The 22,275-nt window shown below is 36.3% G+C and overlaps 1 protein-coding gene across 5 annotated transcripts in view; it reads left to right on the top strand.

Annotated features, from left to right (window-relative positions):
- Positions 1-21,363, top strand: part of METTL25 (methyltransferase like 25) — a gene marked incomplete at its 3' end in the record, with an annotated part of 124,822 nt that extends 103,459 nt beyond the window's left edge. For 2 of the 5 annotated variants that reach the window (XM_080660485.1, XM_080660482.1), the window contains 3 exons: positions 2,942-3,016; positions 3,605-3,676; positions 5,287-6,226. In XM_080660485.1, coding sequence (XP_080516611.1) covers positions 2,942-3,016; positions 3,605-3,676; positions 5,287-5,379 — 240 coding nt within the window. Of the gene's footprint in view, positions 1-2,941; positions 3,305-3,604; positions 3,677-5,286; positions 6,227-20,094; positions 20,152-21,263 lie in introns of those variants that run through there. The other 3 variants (XR_013960141.1, XM_080660484.1, XM_080660483.1) reach the window with 3 other exon arrangements.
- Between the last annotated feature and the right edge of the window lie 912 nt (positions 21,364-22,275).

The following is a 22,275-nucleotide window of genomic DNA, read 5'->3' as shown; positions in this document are numbered from 1 at the left end:
AGCCTGACCCTGATTGGCCCTGATTGCCTGCCTGGCCTAGAGACCCCACCTGTGCATGAATTTCATGCATCGGGCCTCTAGTTTTTATATAAATTGTTAACAGACAATGGAGCAATAGAAGAATGTTTATAGTTTTCCAAAACTAACGGTCGTCAGACAAATAAGCCTATTAGAAAGAAGAGGAAATTTGTGCTAACCAACAGACAAAATAAATGCACATCTAAACTAGACTGAACAATTTAGGTCTGAAGTAAAAGCAGAAGAATTTAAGGAATGCTGTATCTCATTGAAGAAAAAGAGATGCTTATATCCAGAACTTTGACTCTTGAAACTTGTACAGACAGGATGAAATTGGTCAAGCATTTGAAATGTGTTGAATAATAACATATACTTTTTAACACATAAGCTATTTTGAAGATACAATAATTGTACAAAAATTATAAGAACTGTGATGGGGGGGGGGGGATCTATAACACCTGAACATTGCTGCGCATTTACTCTATCACCCTAATTTTTCTTGAGGTCTAGATGTCTCTCTGAACCCAAACTATAGCCCACTGAGTTAGTGCCCTATTACACAGCATAATTCATATTACTCCCTTTTTCTGGAGTCTAGGGGTTGGGCAGCAGGGAGCATGGATTTCATGACCAATACTCCCAGTACCATTCAATGTGCACTTAAGTTTCCACGTATGTCTTTACCTAAGTACGATCTACACCAAGCAGTACCTCAATTCTGATACCTTCCTTTATCTCTAGGATGTTGGCCCTATTTAGGCTCTCAGTGGCTTTAACACTCAGTAATGTTACCTTTATAATGAGACCATGGCCCGGCTTGTGTGGCTCAGTGGTTGACTGTCAACCTATGAACAGGAGGTCATGGTTTGGTTCCCAAGCTGTGGGCTCAGTCCCCAGTGGGGGGTGTGCAGAAGTCAGCCAATCAATGATTCTCATCATTGATGTTTCTGTCACTCCCTATCCCTTCCTCTCTGAAATCAATACAAATATATTTAAAAATTTAAAATAAAATAAAATGAGACCATGAACATATGTATGTTACAGATTTATGTTAGGATTAAATGAGATAGCATCTTTATTTTTAAATTTTCATACAATCTCTGTGATCTGATCAGTCTGGTAGTTGAGCATTTGATTTACAAAGTTGATTATAGCATGAAATCATACCTTAAACATTGAATATTTTACTTCAAAATATATTAATATACTTTTACTCACCAAACTTTTGGTGTAAGAACAAGGCCACTTGATTTGCTTTGTGAAACAGGTTTGCATATAGATTCACAATTTGAAATTTTACCTGAAAATTTTGCATCAAACATATCTATAATGTGTAATCTATAATGTCCAGCTTTGTTTCACATTAAGTGAAGCAACAGACTTCCATTTTTTAGAGAGTAAGGTGAGATTGTCACTTTTTTTCTTCCGAATCCACAAAAGCAACGAATAGAGAAACAGAAACACAAACTTTTTGACAAAATCAGACAGCATGTTAAGTCTCAAACCATGGGTATTGTGAAGTGCAATGAAGGTAAAGAGGGATGCATAAGGATGCCAAGAGAACATGCCTAGGGTTATACAGATCAACAACAAAACCAACATAATACAGTTTTCTGAAGTAGCATACCCTGAGCAGCAAAATCAACAATTCCTAGTTTAGGTGGTGCTTCCAGTCTGGCATAAATGAGAAACAGAATATTGGAGAACCCAAGAATCACACTGAAACACCATGTTTGTAGGGAGCAGTGTGCTGGTAAGGCAGGATCGAACAAACGTTGTGTGTTGTCCCATAACTGCTGATCTCAGACGGCCAGAGCAAAGTAAACACTAAAGACTAACTTACACACACAATTTTGTGAGATGAGAATTTTTTCTTGCTTGAAGTGCAAGCCTGGATCCAATTCAATATACTCTAGTGCAGAAAATTGGTTCAGGCGTATGCATTTGAGTCAAAGATGGGCAAAGTTTTAAAAAGATCTTTATTGGAAGGCTACACTAAAAATTGGATGAGACAAAGCCTCACTTTTTTTACTGTTACATTTTTCTAGTGTTTAAATACAAAAGAAATTTAGTACAATAAGAAAAGGAATATGGGCTTTGAAAAAAAAACACACATTTATTTATACATTTGCAAAGAAATGAGTACAAAGCCTTTCAGATTTTTTACTCTTTGTCCAGTCTTTCATTTGTTTTGACCACAACAGTTTCCTCTGGTGACTCTCCTTTATCATGCCTTTCACAGAGGCACTCAACTTATAGAAACAACTTTTTGCATTCATATTTCATTGATTACATCATATTTATATTATTTTATTACAATACTATAACTAGCATAACAAGTGTAGAAACAAATACAGTTGATTCAGTAAGCAAACTCAGAAACATGTAGGTGATCTAGAAAGTGGCCTGCTAACTACAAGGGTTCACTGGACTATGGGTATCATATGTTTTAGAGAAAGAAAAATCAAAAAGTAATGCTTGTTCATAGATTAATTTGGTTGATGTTAGAGGAAATAACCTTAAATATGAATTTGTGTCATTATGTGTTTCTATTATTTTCTTTAGAATGTATAGTTTTAGATGGAGTGTTTTAAATCTTAATTTTATTCAAAAAATGTTTATTGAGCTCCTATTATGTACCCCTAGCATAAAAACAAATCAGAGTAAATATTTCATCACTATTGGTTGAAATTAAACAATATTAATAGGATGTTATTGGTAATTTTATTTGTGATGTGCTAAGTAACCTATATTGATACAGTAGAGTTAAGTAAAAAGAATTTAGATTTATATTGACTTGCTTCATGAATATCCTCAGAGCTCTTCAGACACCTTTACATTTGTTGTTTATTTTACTTTTGGGTGTGTTTGATAAGAAAAAAATGTTAATTATTGTTGAATGTATTGTTGTTTTATCTTGAAGCTGCCAGAAAAAATGATAATGGACTACTATGAGAAGTATAAGCCTAGAATGAATGAGCTGGAAGCTTTTAATATGGTAAATCTCAGAATTAAACATGTTAAATTGGGTTTGTTGCTAGACTTGAATAGGATCCTATTAAATTTTATTATGGGGCCAACCAATCTATGTTGTTTTTCTCTTATTATAGAAAAACCATTTGGGATCACTTCCTATATCAGAACTATATTAGGTGTTAGTAATGTAATAAAGAGAACACATGGTAGATTTCTCTTAAAGTGTATTATAAATGCACAGAAAGAAGTTTCCGAGTTCTTTGAACACATATTGCTCTCAATTCTGTTATTTCACAAGCATTCCTTTTAATGAATTTCATTCTTAGTGCCCATTTAAAAGCTTTCCATCACATATGTATGATAGCCTTTGGATTCTACCTCAAAGTCACTTAAAAGACATTCTTTTCCTATTATTAAAGAAAACTTTTGATCTCTGCAGTATTCATTTTCTGTAGATGTACAATGGGTATTGAAGATTTGGCCATATACAAACTTCTATAGATACATTTTTTTAAACATAATATTAAGTTAGTTGGCTAGTCTTTTTTTTTTTTTTTTTTTTTTTTTTTTCCTTTTAAGTAACACCATCTTATCTTATTCTTTCCTTTAGTTGAAAGTTTTTCTGGCTCCTTGTATAGAGACATTGATTCTTCTGGATCGACTTTGCTACCTGAAAGAGCAGGTAAGTTGTGTTATTTTTAAATGCATAATAAAAATCTTTATTAAATTCAGTAATTTGGATCCACTTATATGTAGGATAAGTTTCTTTCACATAAAACTTAAGATTAAAATATAAGTTGATCTTTCTCATCATATTTTCAAAGTTTAAATATTCATTCCATCTTTTTAAAACATAAACATGTGCATAACAGATGTTTTCAGCAATGCTGCCATAATAAAGCTTACATTCTTTTAATTGTATGATAATTACTATACAGTAGGCAGTGAGCACAAATTATCATATATTCCATATTGTAGAGTTAAAAGTAATAAAGACCAGACATGAAAGATATATATATGTTATATTTTGTAAAAATTTGCCTTTTATTTCCCTTTTGAATTTTGGGACATATGCACTCTGAAGTCTGATCAATGAAGACTGCTTCTGTTTTTTTGTGGAGTTTTTCCAATCTTATTTATCTATGTTGAATAACTAAAAATATTGTCCTTTTGGCTATCTTTCGGGAAAATGTTTTTTGCAGATTTTACTCAGCTTTGATCAAAATAAAAGTTTTGTGAACTGTTTAAATTAAACCCGTTTGTGGATTCAGGCTGTGTTTCCACTATATAAACCCTTTATTTGAACAATTCTGTTTTATCATATGGGGAGTTTTGCTTTCTTATTTTCAACAGGCTACTTGGAACAAATGGATTTTAATAAATGTTTGCTTTTGTTCTAATTTGTATTTATATGGAGAAAGGCAGTTTTTAAATATTTAGAAAATGATGTGTTTTCCTAAGCTACTAACTCAGAAAGTACTGCAAAGCTTTGGTTCAGTTGTAGGTGACAGAATCAGTCCTACTTTACTCATCATTTCCCTTTTCAAAACTATTTTTATTGACTTAAGTATAATATGTAGTAAAAATGGTATGCACAAAGATTAATGGGCTGGTAATGAGATAATAGAAATTGTATAAATATTCATTTGTTAATATTTTTAATAATACCGTGTAAAATTAATGCATATTTATTTTGAAATTTAAAATGAACAATATAAAAAAGAAAATTAAAAGTAACAATGATGCCATCTTTAAGCACTAACTATTTAATTTTTGGTTTGTTTTTTAGTGCTTCTCTCATATATATATATGTATATATATATATATATATATATATATATATACACATATATATGTATATATTGCATATATATGTGCACATAGTTTATACTTTATTTAAAATTGAAATCAAATTATAAATGCTATTTGCATCTAATTTGTTTCAGTAATTTAAAATTTTTTCATCTCATTAAATTTACTACAGAAGCTGAATAATGTTTCATCATAAAATAATTTAAGTAATACCCAATTGTTATTGGCAAGTTTCAGTTTTTCACAATCACGGCAAAGAGTAACCTTGTAGTTCACTCTCTGTGTACATCTTTAATTGTTTTCTTAGCATAAATTCCTGAAGGTAAAATTGTGAATGTTAACTTTATTGAACAAAGAATAGTTTTATTTTATATGGTTTGTTTTTACATAGTTTTTAATATTACATTATATAGCCTAACTTATCTCTCGTTTTTATCTTCAACAAATGGTTTTATTTCTAAATCACTTATCAATCTGCAGGATGATATTGCATGGTCGGCACTTGTGAAGTTGTTTGATCCTGTGAAATCTCCCAGATGTTATGCTGTTATTGCTCTGAAGCAGCAGCAATGATGTCAATAGAAGAAAGGTATTAGATATATCTATTTGTGGAACCTTTTCCTAATTTTTCTTTTATGTCATGTTATGTAAATATTTTTAAAACATTGCCTTCCTTGTATTTGAAATAAATAATAAAATATAGCTAACAACAGAATACCATAATTCATTTTCTCATTGTCAAAGCATACATTTAATAAAAATAACACATGAAAATATTATAAAAGTATTGATCTACATTCCTGATTTAGTACATAAATAGGACATTGTATTTTGAGCCTTGTTTTCTTTTTTGTTGTTGTTTTTTTAATTCTCACCCAAGGACATTTTCGTTGAATTTAGAGAGAGAGAGAATGAGAGAGGAGAGGAAGAGAGAGAGATCGATGTGAGAGAGAAACATCAATTGGTTACCCCCCATACTCATCCCGACTGGGGATCAAACCCACAACCTAGGTGTGTGCCCTGGCCTGGAATCAAACCCACAAGCATTTTGGTGTATGGGATGATGCTACAACCAAGTTACGTGATCTGGCTGAGCTTTGTTTTCTGCTCAGTATTTGAGACCCTTGATATTTACTATATATCACATTTTGCCTTTAATTTATTTTTAAAAAGAGGAAAGGTATAGGTAGAGTAAAATTATTTGTACTGAAGATTATTTGCCTTTTTCTTCACATTTTGGAAAGACTTTTTCATGTTATCAGAAGGTAAAAATCCATATTTAAAGGAAAGAAATGCCCAGGAACAAGGCCAGACATAGAAAGTGCCTGATATAAATTATATTTTACATTGTGTGTTTTGTTTTGTTTTTTTGTTTTTTGTTTCTTTTTTTTTAATTTAATAAATCTTTATTGTTCAGATTATTACAATTGTTCCTCTTTTTTCCCCCATAGCTCCCCTCCACCCTGTTACACCCCACCCTCTGCCCTTACCCCCCCACACACTGTCCTCATCCATAGGTGTATGACTTTTGTCCAGTCTCTTTCCGCACCCCCACACCCATTTCCCCCTGAGAATTGTCAGGCCACTCCCTTTCTATGCCCCTAATTCTATTATATTCACCAGTTTATTCTGTTCATCAGATTTTTTTATTCACTTGATTTTTAGATTCACTTGTTGATAGATATGTATTTGTTGTTCATAATTTTTATCTTTACCTTTTTCTTCTTCCTCTTCTTAAAGAATACCTTTCAGCATTTCATATAATACTGGTTTGGCAGTGATGAACTCCTTTAGCTTTTTCTTATCTGTGAAGCTCTTTATCTGCCCTTCAATTCTGAATGATAGCTTTGCTGGGTAGAGTAATCTTGGTTGTAGGTTCTTGCTATTCATCACTTTGAATATTTCTTGCCACTTCCATCTGGCCTGCATAGTTTCTGTTGAGAAATTAGCTGACAATCGTATGGGTGCCCCCTTGTAGGTAACTGTTTTTCTCTTGCTGCTTTCAAGATTCTCTCTTTGTCTTTTGCTCTTGACATTTTAATTATGATGTGTCTTGGTGTGGTCCTCTTTGGATTCCTTTTGTTTGGGGTTCTCTGTGCTTCCTGGACTTGTAAGTCTATTTCTTTCACCAGGTGGGGGAAGTTTTCGGTCATTATTTCTTCAAATAAGTTTTCAGTATCTTTCTCTCTCTCTTCTTCTGGCATCCCCATAATTCTGATGTTGGTACGCTTGAAGTTGTCCCAGAGGCTCCTTACACTATCTTCATATTTTTGGATTTTTTTTTTTTTTTTTGCTTTTCTGGTTGAGTGTTTTTTGCTTCCTTCTATTTCAAATCTTTGACTCAATTCTTGCGATCCTCTAGTCTGCTGTTAGATCTCTGTATAATATTTTTTTTATTTCAGTCAGTGTATGCTTAATTTCCTGTTGGTCCTTTTTCATATCCTTGAGGGTCTCACTAAATTTATCGGCCTTTTCTAAAAAATTCTTCAAAAACCTTATAACCTTAGTTTTGAACTCTATATCCAGTCATTTGCTTTCTTCCATTTCTGTCATTTGTGACCTGTTTCTTTGTCTCCACATTTTGGCTGCTTCCCTGTGTTGATAGAGTGGCTTTGTGTGCTAGGTGTCCTATAGGGCCCAGTGGCTGAGCCTCCCCAGTTACCTGAGGTGGACACTCTTTGTGCACCCCTTTGTGGGCTCTATGCACAGTCTTGTTGTAGTTAAGCCTTGATTGTTGTTGGTATCACTGTGAGGAACTGACCTCCAGGCCAATTGGCTGTGAGGATCAACTGTGTCTATGCTGGGAGAACTTTTGTGCTGGAGACACCCTTATGGGAGAAGACTTGAAAAAGCCTCTGTGCTCAGCTTGAATGGGGCGGAGTCTCAGGGCGGAGCAGACAACATTGGTTTCCCGTCAGCCCTGTCCTATAAGGCCCCTATGTCTCAGTGTTCTGTAGTAATCGCTGCAAGCACCTCTGAGAGAAAGCCACCCTCGAGTTCCGCCCACTGCCAGACAGTCCAGTTTCTCCCTGAATGAGTCTGGTTGCCCAGAGTCTCGCCCGGAACTGGAGTTCAGCGCAGTCGGGAGCTTTTGTCTCCCTCCAGCTTGAGAAAGCCATCCACGCACTCAGTTGCCCGCTCTCTCTGCGCGAGTCTCGGTACCTCTGCCTCCTGCAGCTCCTCTGAGTCTCAGTGTGCTTTTCTCTTTTCTTCTAGTTGTAGAATTTCTACTCAGCCAGCCTTCCTATGGTTCTGGATGATGTCTGTTTTGTCTTTTAGTTGTAGTTTTGAAATTGTTGTGTGAGGCAGCAGTTTAGGTGTTTACCTATGCCGCCATCTTGGTTTCTCTTACATTGTGTTTTAATCAAAGTTACATGATGGAATATTCTATGCTCTTAAAGGAATATGCATCTTATAGTGAGATATTTATTTTTAAGGATTCTTGAGGTTGTTTATCTTAAAATAAAGGGGTAGGTTGGCACTTAATGAAATTGCTTTGTTCTCTGTAAAAAGCCACTGAGTAAAGCAAGAGTGAGTGAGAAAAGGCCAGCACTCTGCCCAGTGTGGTACATGTCTCTTTCATTAGCAGAAAACTGAAGGTTTCTAATACATTCAGAAGAGGTGAAAACAGCTGGAGAGTCTTCCTTGTTGCTTAGCTAGAGACTGTATAAAATTCTCCTAACCAGAGATATAACTGCTTTCATAAATGTTGGACTCTATCCACAGATGAGAAGAATGTTTTGCTTTGAATTTTGATATTAATCTGGAGTTTGCAGCCAATATATATGTGAAAGATCAGATACTTTATATACCTACTATAATACTGGTGAAATTAGCCCTTTTTTATTCTGGGGAATTTTAAATATCTAGAAATGGAGAGTAGACTGTAATGAATCCCCATGTACTTATCACAAACTTTAACAATTATCAACATTTTATTAATTTTGTTTCATATTTACACATGTGAGCATGCACACGAATACACTCACCACCAGAACCCTACCCCTCCCCCGAGAATTTTAAAGCAAATCTTAAGCAGTTTATTATTCTATATAAATACCTTAGTATATATTTCTAAAGTTATGGATTTTTTTCCATAATAACCTCTATTCACATTTCCATTATTGGCTCACAAATCCTTTTATATCAATTTGTTCAATTCAGAATCAAAATGGGGTTTACATATTTGCATTTGGTCAATGTGTGTCTTTAGGCTGTTTATTTTGTATTATTTTCTCATATTGTTTACTATTTTAGTAGCTATCTCAGAATGGACCAAAAGCCTTTCCAGCCTATTGTCTTTCCTTTCATAACATACCTTATATGTAAAATTTTAAACTTTTCCCTGCTGCCCAATATTTATAGGACATTCATTTCTTATCATAGTAAAGAAAAAAAGAACTTTATATGTATAAAGCACAGTTTAGAATAGAAAATTGCAACTCTTTCAATATCAATGAAACTACATAGAACTTCCCTATGTTTTAAAATATTTTTGCAATTTTAATTAATGTTTTTTTTAAATTTTTATTAATCAGAGCCACATGTATAATTCAGGCATCTAATGAACATGGGTATGATCACACTGAAATTATAATATTATAGCAAAAGCAAAGAAATATAATATTTTTGTGGGACTGTAATGTTTGTAGATTTTCATCTCATTAAAACTGCTCTTTGAGAACTCATTTTCAGTTGAGCTAGAGAATGTGGTGCATTGGTGGGAGCATCAATTCTGACAGTTCCTTTCTGGGTGAGCTAATATCTCAGAACCTCTGTTGTAAAGTGGAGTTTCATATAAAATTTATTTTATGAATGCCTACCATATAGCAGAGATTATGGTTTGTCCCTGTCCACAAAGAGGCCCCAGTGCCATGAGGAAGACAGACAATAAAATTACTAGTTACAGTAGTTAGAGGCTTCGGGCAGAGAGAGTCAGAGAATAGAATTCTTCAGGGATTCTTCAAATTGATTAACTTAGGGGAAGAATGGTGCAGTGATATTACCATGGTTTAGATTCCTGTGAATTAAATTGTTTTGTGGCCTTGGGTCAGTCACTTTATTCAGTGTATCTCAGTTTTCTCATCTCTAAAAGGCACATAATAATAGAACCTATATTAATAAGGGTGTTATGAGGATTAAAAGAATTAAAAATATATTATTGAACTCCCTTGAAACATTGTTAGATAACTGGTTAATAAAGCAAAACTATATTTATTAGAACTTTCTGCAATAACAGAAGACTCTGTCCTGACAATCTTTTTTTTAAATATATTTTTATTGAGTTCAGAGAGGAAGGGAGAGATTGAAACATCAATGATGAGAAAGCATCATTGATCAGCTACCTCCTGCACATTCCCTACAGGGGACGCAACCCAGGTATGTGCCCCTGACCGGAATCGAACCTGGGACCCTTCAGTCCACAGGCCGACACTGAGCCAAACTGGCTAGGGCTGCTGTGACAATCTTGACAGTCTCCGAAGGGGAAAGTCTGAGGAGGGTATTCATAGAACTTGGGAGTCTGGGCTCAAGTGGTTTAGATGGAGAAGAGACTGGGATTTGAAAAAAGTTCATGAGATAATAGTTTTATGATTAGTATCTATAGCAAGGCAAGAGCGTTGAAGCAAGTCTTGATAAGCACACTGTTGCTTAGTAAGTGAACTCTTTGCCAAGGTGAGAAGATTGTTTGTCTGAGATAAATGAATATATGGGGATTTCCTGAAACAACAATGAAGTTATTTAGTAGTTTACAGCTTTATCTTTTCTGGGCAAAGATTTCCTATAACAAACAAATGAATCATGTTGACCATGTGGTTTCAGTTCTTAAACCCCATTGCTCTCTCCTATTGATGCAGATGCTTGCAGTTCTCAATATAAAAGCACTTAATTTCAGACACTGTGCATAATATAAAAGCAATAGATGTATTTGTTAAATGCCCTAGAGGGATAGAAATGGAAAATTAACCATATTTATAACATTGACACAAAATACGTTCTAAATCAAACAATGTGGACTTGATTGTTGGATGAAAAGCATTGACTTACATATAATATTACTTGCTGAAATAATCTGTTAAGATTGATGTTTATTCAAAGGGTAATTTCTAACTTAGCATATATTCCACATCTATAAGTATAAATGCAGAGACTTGTACAAAAGGCTTTTCCACACTACATACATTCAAAAATGGTTCTTTGATTTGTGGGTTTAACCACTGTGCATAATTATTATTATTCATATTTATTATTATTACCCCCTTTCAACATACATCGTAGAGTCTTTGTCATGAGGTATGAAGTTCAATCCTTCCCTATATGGCTATGAGCTAAATTGATTATTTTTTGTTTTGTTTTGTTTTGTTTTACCCCTAGCATTCTGCTGCTCTTCTACATTCTTTAAAGTTTTTTTCAAAACACATCTAAATATTTTGTTTAAATCTTAACTTTACTTCATTGTTCTAAAGTCATTTAAAAACACTGTTAAGTGCCCGGCTAGCTCAGTCGGTAGAGCATGAGACTCTTAAAAACACTGTTGTCATTAATTCTTTATAAATGTATGCAATCCGGAGACATACTGTTAAAATATGTGCAGGTGGACAAGCTTGTAATCTTCACTATTGATGATCCTGACTTAATTAATATTCCAGAGGTCTAGAATTGATAGAAATTGAAAGAAACACAGATGAGGCTCCTGAATATGTCTGTGTATTCCACAGAAGGAATTTGTAACCATGGTGGATTGCATCTCCCAACAATTATCAGGCACATTTCTAAACCCAGCACCCAACACCATGCCTACACCATAAAATGTTCATGATGAGTATTTCTTAATGAATGTATCAGTTCTACCTTAAATCGCTCACCAAAATGTCCTTTAGAATAGTATCTGATACATTTCTATCTTTATATACTATAAAACATTGATTTTTGCTTAGGCATTATCCTAAGCACTTTACTTGTATTAATTTATTTAATACCCAGAACAACTTATGAAGTAAGTATATTATTTCCATTGTCCCATTGTATAGATTAGGAAATTGGTAGAAGTAAACATTAATCTTCCCTGGAAATAGTAGCATCATTCTTGGCCTCACATTATTTCTACAAACAATTTTGCAAATACAGTGTCTGGCACACTAGGAAAAAAAAAAATGACCTGTCATTTAGTGAAGTTGAAAAACAAGTTCCTGTCATAGATAAGCATGGTATTCAGAACCTCCCACCACCACATCAAAATTACAACTAAATTACAAAACAACCATCATTCAGGACACCTGAAATCTAGCTGAACATAAGTCCTATAAGTAAAGATATTAAGAAGAAGCCACATCCAGATTGGGAGGAGGGGAGGAGATGCCGAACAGGCTGGTCCCACACCCACATGTGGCAGTTAAAAACCAGGTAGCTTGGTTGGAGCATCACCTTGTACACCCCCCCCCCCAAAAAAAAAGAGGTTGTGGATTAAATTCCCAGTCAGGAGGCATTGGGAGGCAACCAATCAATATTTCACTCTGACATCGATGTTTCTCTTTCTCTCTTTCTCTCCCCCTTCCTCTCCCTCTAAAATAAATAAAAACATAACCTCTTGGGAGACAAAAAAAAAATTGCAGCAGTCCCTCCTAAGGAGTGACTGACTGGTCCTGGCCCCACATCAGAACCCCCACCCCAGCGCTCCAGTGCCAGGAAGAAAAGTCCCCATAACTCCTGGCTGTAAGAACCAGCATAAATTGTGGCTGATTGAGATGATGGGGATGGGCTCCTAGAGTTCCAGACATTCCTCTTGAAGGACCAGCACATGGATTTACTCAGACTCAGTTGCCCTGAGCTCCAGTGCTGGGGCAGCAGCTCCAAAGGCCCCAATCAGCCCACCACCCACCTGTCGCGGTGGCAGTGCATCAGTGCCGGGGGGAGCGGGGAACTGCACGGTGGTGGAGTGCCAATGATGGCAGCATTGGCATCCAGCATCTGTTCCTTCGGCACCCAGACCGTTGACTGTCCCCTTCTCTCCCAACCCCGCCAGGACCTTCGGGCCCCAGGCTGGGACGGGGATCCAGGGGTGGGTGGTGGCGGACATGGCCCCTTTCCCAGGGGGGCCGAGGGCCAGCTCCCTCCTCAGGGCCAGTGGCCAACCTCCCATTCCCTGTTCCTCCCCCCAGCCAGCAGACCTCAATCAGCCCACTGCCAGCCCACTACAGTGGTGGCATGGCAGTGAGGAAAGGAGGAGTGGGGGAGGGGAGGAACCGTACGGTGATGGAGAGCTGATGATGGCAGCATTGGCATCCAGCATTTGTTCCTTCCACACCCTGCCCAGCAACCGTCACCTCCTCTCCAGACCAACCCTGATCAGCCTGGCTACAATCAGCCCCGATCGCCAGCCAGGCCTAGGGAACCCACCCATGCACAGATTTTGTTCACTGGGCCTCTAGTGGAACCATAAAGAAGAACCAGTGAGAAATGAAGGATACACTAGCTAAAATGAATAAATTACAGTGAATCAACAGAGTAGATAACACCAAGAATGAAATCAGCGATTTGGAATATAAGGAAGCAAAAAACACCGAATCGTAATGACAAAAGGAAAAAATCCAAAAAAATGAGGATAGTGTAAGGATCCTCTAGGACAACTTGAAGTATTCCAACATTTACACTATGGGGGTGCCAGAAGGAGAAGAGAGAAAGCAAGGAATTGAAAACCTATTTGAAAAAATAATGATGGAAAACTTCCCTAACCTGGTGGAGGAAATAAATATACAGATCCAGGAAGCAAAAAGATGAACCCAAAGAGGCCCACACGAAGACACATCATAATTAAAATGCCAAAGGTTAAAGACAAAGACTGTCAGCTGATTTCTCAACAGAAACATTTCAGACCAGAAGGCACTGGCACAAAAATATTCAAAGTGATGAAAAGCAAGGACCTATAAACAAGGCTACTTTACCCAGCAAGATTATCATTTAAAATTGAAGGGGAAGAAAAGAGTTTCCCAGATAAGAAAATGCTAAAAGAGTTTGTTTGCACCAAACTAATATTACAAGAAATGTTAAAGGGTCTTCCTTAAAGAAGAAAAAGAAAGATAAAAAACATGAATAATAAGATAGCAATAAATGCATATCTATTAACAATTACTTTAAATGCAAATGGATTAAATGCACCAATCAAAAGACTGAATGGATAACAAAATAAGACCCTTCATATGCTATCTACAAGAGACTCACTTCTGACTGAAAGACACACAGAGACTGAAAGGAAAGAGATACAAAAGATATTTCATGAAGACAGAAACAAAATAAAAGAGCTGGGGAAGCAATCAATACTTATACCAGACAAAATAAATTTTATAACAAAGGCTATAACAGGAGACAAAGAAGGACCCAGTAACTCCACTTCTGGGTATTTAGCTGAAGAAACCCAAAACACTAAATCAAAAAGACATATATGTCCATGTTTGTTACAGCATTATTTACAGTAACCAAGATATGGAAGCAACCTAACTGTCCATCAATAGATGAATTGATAAATAAGATGTGGCTTATATATACAGTGGAATATGACCCAGTCATGAACAAGAATGAAATCTTGCTATCTGCAATAACATAAATGGACATAGAGGGTATTGCACTAGATGAAATAAGTCAGACACAGAAAGACAAATGCCAGATGACTTCACTTAATGTGTGGAATCTAAAAAACAAACAAGCAGAATGGAAACATAGATACAGAGAACATTTAGGTGGTTGCCAGATGGGAGAGGGGTTGGCGAGGGATGAGTGAAAAAGGTGAAGGGATTTAGAAGTACAAATTGGTAGTTACAGAATAGTCATGGGAATGTAAACTACAGCATAGGGAATATAGTAAATATTGTAATAACTATATATGGTGTCAGATGGGTACTAGATTTATCAAGGTGAGCACTTTGCAAATTATATAAGTGCCTAATCATGGGGTTATACATCTGAAACTAATATAATATTGTATGCAAACTCTTATTTAAAAATAAAAAGTAAATTTAAAACAATGTTCTAACAAGGTCCTTTCATGACCAGGAAGAGAATAATAGCAAAAATTATTATCAGACTTTAATAAGTTAAGCTTGAGAGTTGTAATATACTAAGGTAACCACGAGAAAAGTTATAAAGAATATAACTTCCAAGATAACACAAGGAAAATAATGAAATGATATTCTAAATGGGGCCACCCCAAGCGTGAGCAGAATCATGAGCAATTCTTTTCAGGATGCCTGTCCTTACATAAACAATGTGAGTCATCCAAAATTAGCCTGTCAGTACCATTCTGCCAGCCCAATCTTGCATGGAAGAAATGCTGTGCTACCCAGCAGGAGCAATCTGCTTACCTGGCTGCCCTCCCATAACTATGGGCCTCAGGCTCACATTACAGGAATAAATCTCAGAATTTGGGGGGTGTCAGAGTGAGGCCACACATTGGGTAGAAGGCAGGAAGAGTGACCCAAAGGGTTGAAATGAGACTAGAATTCAAACTGTTCCCAGTTTCAACTTGGGCTGCCCTACCCAGATGGCACTGTCAACCCAGATGGTCCAAGAGACCAGAGGATACTACAGAGACCCCTGAAGTGTAGAGTCCAGAACAGGGCCCTGCTTGCCTAGGTCTACTGATTTTCAATACCTCTTAAAAAAAAAAAAAAAAAAGGTAATAAAAGAGAGAAAAAGAAACACTGAATAACTGAGTAGGCAGGCCATATAAAAAGCAAATAATAGGACAGTAGACCTAAATCCAAATACATCAGTAATTTCATTAAATGTAAATGCTTCAATTATGAAACAAAGATTGACTTATTTAAAAAATAAATCCCAACAATATGCTTGAAGACACACATCTAAAACAAGGATACAAAAAGTTCAAAGTTAATAGGAAGAAAAAAGACATATTTGAAAATTCTCATCAAAAGAAAGCTATATTAACACCAAGTAGATTTTAATTAATGTCATGTAAAAAGTATTCTTAAAAATAAATAAAAACCCTTCATAAAGAAAAAAGTTGCAATTTTCCAGGAAGTTATAATAGTTCTAAATTTATATTTCATGAATAACAATCTCAAAATATACTGTATATTTCCATGTATAAGGTGCTCCCCACTCTTCCAACCCAAAATTAAGAAATAAATATTTTAAATATTTTAAACATTTTGCTGGTTTTCCTCTTAAGGCCTTTTTTTTTTTTTTTTTTTTTTACATCTTAAGGAGTTGTTCTTCCTGTTTTCTCCACTGTCTGATCATACCCTCAGTGGGAGGAGGCCCACATTGTCTCTCTGCTGCTCTATTTCCATGCTCTTTTGCAAAGCTGATTACATTCAGTTTGATTTTTGTAGAGTAAGGCAATCACTTACTGATAGTTACCTTTTTATTTTCTGACATCTTTATGGGCTCAGAACACTCTAGTCCTTGTTGCATCTGCACACTCTCCACCTCCACCTCCAATTACAGCATCAGCTGATGTCAATAACAAGGCTCATGATTGGAGGAAGCCTGTTTGACAAGGTATGGGCCGCTATGCAGCCCTGCGACTCCCTCTTTGGCTGGCTTCTGTGTATGAGACACTCCTCGATTTTCAATCTAATGATTTTAGAAAAAAATAGTGTCTTATACATGGAAAAATACGGTATAAACATTAACACAACTACAAGGAGAAATAGATGAATCTATAATAATGCTGAGAGTATTTTCACTCTATGATCTATCTGATGGAAAAAGCAAACAAAATTGTAAAGATACAACATTTGAACAATGTAATAAGTAAAATTGATTGTTCCCAACTACTATAAAGTATATTATTTTTTCAAGCACACATGGAATTTTAAAAATTAGACCATTTGCTGAGCTTCAAAGCAAATTTCAAAAAATTAAAATTATGTAGTCTCTGACCACAGCACATTTAAGCTAAAAATAATTGTTTTAAATATAAATAGAAAATTCCCATATGCCTTAAATTAAAAAAAAAAATTCCATCCAAATAATTTTTGAGTCAAAGAGGAAATCACAGTGGAAATAGGAAACATTTTACTAGTAATGAAAATAATTGAATTATAATAAAAAATTACACATTAAACTTGTGATATGAGCTAAACCAGTGGTCAGCAAACTCATTAGTCAACAGAGCGGCAAACCGCGGCTCACGAGCCGCATGTGGCTCGCGAGCCACGGTTTGCCAACCACTGAGCTAAACCATAAGGTACACACACAAAAAAAAATAGCTTTCAACACATATATTCGAAAAAAAAGATTAAATATTAAAGATGAGTAGTTAAAGAAAAACACACAGAGAAGTGATTAACACTTCCAAAAGTTGGTTCTTAGATTAATAAAATTGATACAACTCTGGCAAGACCAGTCATTAAAAAATATAGAACATTTAAATAACCCAAATCAGGTATGTTAAAGGGAACATTACTATAGATCAGTGGTCGGCAAACCGCAGCTCGCGAGCCACATGCGGCTTGCAAGCCGCGGTTTGCTGCTCTGTTGACTAATGAGTTTGCCGACCACTGCTATAGATCCTACAGAAATTAGAAAGTTAATAAGAATATTATAAATGACTTTATGTCAATACTAGAGGCCCAGTGCACGAATTTGTGCACCAGTGGGGTCCCTCAGCCTGGCCTGTGGGATTAGGCTGAAACTGGCTCTCCGACATCCCCCGAGGGATCACAGATTGCAAGAGGGTGCAGGCCAGGCTGAGGGACCCCACTGGTGCACGATTGAGGCTGGGGAGGGATGTGAGAGGTTGGCCAGCAGGGGAGGGACCGTGGAGGGCTCCAGGGCATGTCCGGTCCTACTCATTCAGTCCCGATTGACTGAACCCCAGCAGCAAGCTAACCTACCCGTCAGAGCGTCTGCCCCCTGGTGGTCAGTGCACATCATAGCAAGCGGTTGAGCAGCCTTAGCATACATTAGCATATTGCATTTTGATTGGTTAACAGCCAACCAGACAACTGGACACTTAGCATATTAGGCTTTCATTATATAGGATATTTGAACATTTGTTTAAAATGGAAAAATTTCTCAAATACAATATGCCAAAACTGTCTCAAGAAGAAAAACAAAACATGAATAATTATATAACTGTTAAGTTGAATCTGTTATTAATGCCCTACATTTCAGTAAAAGTACATTATGGAATGGATTGAATTATACTACTGTCTATTAGCTCACAAGTATGTGACTAAGACTATGCTAGCCCAGCCAGTGTGGCTCAGTGGTTGAGCACTGACCTATGAACCAGGAGGTCATGGCTTGATTCCCAGTCAGGGCACATGCCTGGGTTGGGGGCTTGTTCCCCAGTGTGGGACATGCAGGAGGCAGCCGATCAGTTATTCTCTCTCAACATTGATGTTTCTATCTCTTTCTCCCTCTCCCTTTCTCTCTGAAATCAATAAAAATATATTTTTTTAAAAAAGGCTATGCTAGACAGTAAAGGTTGGGGAGATAGATTTAAAAACTATGACAGTTTCTAATTTTCAGGAGTTTATATTCTAGTCATTGAAACACATATAGGGGGCACATTGGAAGAGTTAAGATTTAGACAATGATATATGGGAAGAGAAAAAGAAAGTATCTGCATAAGCACACACTACCATGAACCTTGTACTGAACTGTACACTCTGTCCCATTCTCCCCTTAATTATAGTTTCCCTATGTTGTTTCTAAGTGTGGTCATTAGAAGGGCTTGTTTGCATGAAGGAGGCCTGTTTAGGAAGCAGTCTGCTATGTGAAATATGTGCTCTGGTTTACCTGTGACCACAGAAACTGAACGTCTCCAAACAGCCCCACATGGTTTGTACTTGGCCAATGATGCTTCTGGCTGCATGCAGTGGAATTTGTTAGTTGAGGTATTTATCTCAATGGATTGCCTCATTAAGTTTGCAGATGTTCTATCCATAGAAGATCTTTTGTTTTATAAAAAAAAAAATTACTGTTTTATTAGAATTTTCCAATGTACAATTCAGAATAAGAGAGTTAACACATTCCAGCACAGAACAAAGTAGCATGTATTTAAATCTCATGGGTGGAAAAGTCCTCTAACTTGTACTCAAACAGTTATGATTAAGCATGTCAAATTTTGGAAAAGTGGAAAAGGTATGTAAATTCCAACGTAAAATTAACCATATTGCTTTCCATTTGGTCAACATGAGATTTAGTGTGTATCATGTCAGCTAACCATCCTGAACTAATTGCACATGTATTCTGAGTTAGCTACCCTTTCAGGAAAGAATCCAGTCTTCTAATACTGATACAACTCTTTTAAGAAAAAGACTTGCCCTAGCTGGGTTTGATTCCAGTCAAGGGCACATGCCTGGGTTGTGGTCTCAGTCCCTAATAGGGGGTGTGCAGGAGGCAGCAGATCAATGATTCTTTCTCATTATTGATGTTTCTATCTCTCTCTCCCACTCTCCCTTCCTCTCTGAAATCAATAAAAATATATTTTTAAAAAAAGAAAGAAAAAGACTTGATGGTTTTCCATCGAGCAAAGTATACTCAAATAATGTTTTAAGGAAAAGCTGAAACAATTCCAGATACTAAATTTGAGTGTAACAACAGACATATCTGGTGTTCTGGTGACTTCAAAATATTTCTGATTTAATTTTAGTAGACAATATAACTAACTCTGTGTAGGTAAATCTCTGTGAATTAAGCCATAAGGGGTAGATTTGAAATAATAATAATAATAATAATAATAATAATAATGCTTTTTTTCCACCTAGCTCAAAAGGACAGGACAAAAATTGAAAGCAAAAGAGGGTTCACTTTTAATGTATAGGATGTTGAACATTTTTTGTGTATATCTGGGATGGGGAATGTCTGGCCCCCAGACTGTATAAGGCCCTCAAAATAATTTCGTCTGACCCTGCCAAGGCAACCGCAGGTGGAACTTAAAATTCAATAAATCTAGGATCTTTTTTCATAGCAACATACATTTATATTAAGTGAATTATATTAAGCAAATGATGTTATAAATAAATGACCTTTGGCAGAAAAAAAAGTTCCCAACCCTGGTGTATCTCAACAATGCCTTGAAAGGATCCACATTAATGTTACCAATTTATGCTAAATTTAGGAAGTTTGGGAAGCCCTTCTTTAACAGCAGATTTTACTGTACTGAACAATGATATTTAAAAGTTATGAGGATCGCCTTGCCAGTATTGCTTGTGGTTGAGCGTTGACTTGATCCCCAGTAGGGGGCAGCTGATCAATGATGTTTTTCACTCTATCTCTCTACCCCTCTTCCTTTCTCTCTCAAAAAAAAAAAAAAAAAAGTCAATGCAAGTTATGAGGGTCAACATTTAAAGTATAAGAACTGAAAGCTTCTGCAAGGTAAGTGATTTTCTTGGATAACTTTTTGCATTATTACCAAATATTGTTGTTTATCTTAAAAATAAACAGGCTTAAAATTCTTTTAAAGTAAAGTATGCATCATATTATATATAGATCCTAGCAGTTTTAATGTCCATTTTTGTTAATGAGATTATTGCTAATGTGTTTTTATTCTAATAAATTGGTTGCAGATGGTTAGAGAATAAAGGATTTCATTAAAATTGTTGTCATTAATAGCATAGCTCCTACCCTTAAGAGTAATGAAACAATGGTAAATTCAACCAAGATCTCCTTACCTTTCTTTTATTATGAAAATTAAAGTTAAATATCATGGAGCTTTATTCAGTTAAGTAATTAAAGCAATCTTACAGAGCTTCTGAAGGTCTTAGTAGCTTAGTGGAATTACATCATACACACATTTAATTTATGTCTTAATTTTTAGATTCTAGCCTCTCCACAAGATGCAAATGTATAAGGATAGGATAGCTGTTTATTGGGGTGAAAACAGAAATGTTATCTTAGAAAGATAGGAAACAGAAATCCAAATTTCTATAACTTCTTAAAGAACAGGGTATATGTTTCTGACCAAGTTACATAAAGTCCAAAAAAGCTTCATTAAAAATTTCCTATGAAATGGGTACTGTGCTGGTTGCTTTCACACTTAACTTCATTCCTCAAAACAAAATAATTTATTTACATACATCAGGATAGAGATTCTTAATATAAAAACAGTAGTCTAAACCCCAGGAGCAAGTGGTAACTCTCTGAAATAGTTCACTTTAGGAATTTTTTTTTACCTTGAAAGCATAATGATTTGATTGCCCAATATCTGCTTACAGACTTCCCTTTTGTTCTTTTCTTTTGTCTAGCCCGCAGGTCTCAAAACTTGGGTAGGCCAAGAAATTAGGGTATAGTCCTATATATTCAAAACAAAACAAAAACAACATTTAGATATATTTTCCACAGAAATGTCTTCTCATAGGAAACACATAAGAGATCTTTCAGCTCACTGTTCACAGGCTTAAAAAGAAGATTCAATCATAAGAATCCCATTTATCTTACCTAATAATAGACAAACATATAAACTGACTGTACTTCCACTATGCCCACAGCCAATCAGAGTGAGTATGCAAATTAGAAGGCCAAAGATGGCGCCGCCCAGCTGCTCCAGGCACGAAGTGGCCAGGTGGGGCAGGATGCCTGCTATGAGAGGGAGGGCGGGGAGGGCGGGGTGGGGGGGGGAAGGGCGGGGTGGGGGGGGAGGGCGGGGTGGGGGGGGGAGGGCGGGGTGGGGGGGGAGGGCGGGGTGGGGGGGGGAGGGCGGGGTGGGGGGGGAGGGCGGGGTGGGGGGGGAGGGCGGGGTGGGGGGGGAGGGCGGGGTGGGGGGGAGGGCGGGGTGGGGGGGGAGGGGGCGAAGGGATCTACAGGAGTGGAGTGCTGCAGTGAAGACAAGACTGCAGACTCTGGAGTCTGCAGCGAAGACAAAGATGAGTCTGCAGCATAGATGAAGAAGGCAGACTCTGGCCAGAGTGAAAGCCTGGGTCCCGGGTGCTGGAGGAAAACCGGTGCTGGAAGCCAAGGTAAGGAAGGCCTATTGCATGAATCTCTTTGTGCAATGGGCCTCTAGTATTTCAAATAATATATTTTGTTTTTACTACTTTAATATATTTTTGCTTGGCTTTTACTGTCTCATGAGTATAGCAGTTATAATCAGAACTTAGCAATTTAAAGTTAAAAGTTTCAGACAGAGGCCACTTTTGGAAAAATTGAACACTAATGATAGTGGTTAATTATAACTTAGGAAGATCAATAAAAACCAAGGAACTTTCTGCACAAGAAAAGAAATCTTGTGATAATTACTAAAAATAAACCTAAATATAATTGCTTATTATTAAATACCAAATACTTTAACATTTTATATATACATTCAAGAACCACCAAAAGAATCAGAGAGGGGGTTTTATGAAGAGATTTATTTATAAATTAAATTTGAAAATTCCAAAGCAAAATTTTAAAACAGCCAACCAAACAGATATCCACACAAACTGGAGAGCAATGCCTAAGTTACCAATACTGATCTTTCTGGGCACAAGAATGGTAAGTAAAAATTGGAAGAAGTTATTT

This window comes from Plecotus auritus (genome assembly GCF_963455305.1).
Source record: "Plecotus auritus genome assembly, chromosome: 3".
Lineage (NCBI taxonomy): Eukaryota > Metazoa > Chordata > Mammalia > Chiroptera > Vespertilionidae > Plecotus > Plecotus auritus.
This window is presented reverse-complemented; position numbering and strand designations above follow the sequence as displayed.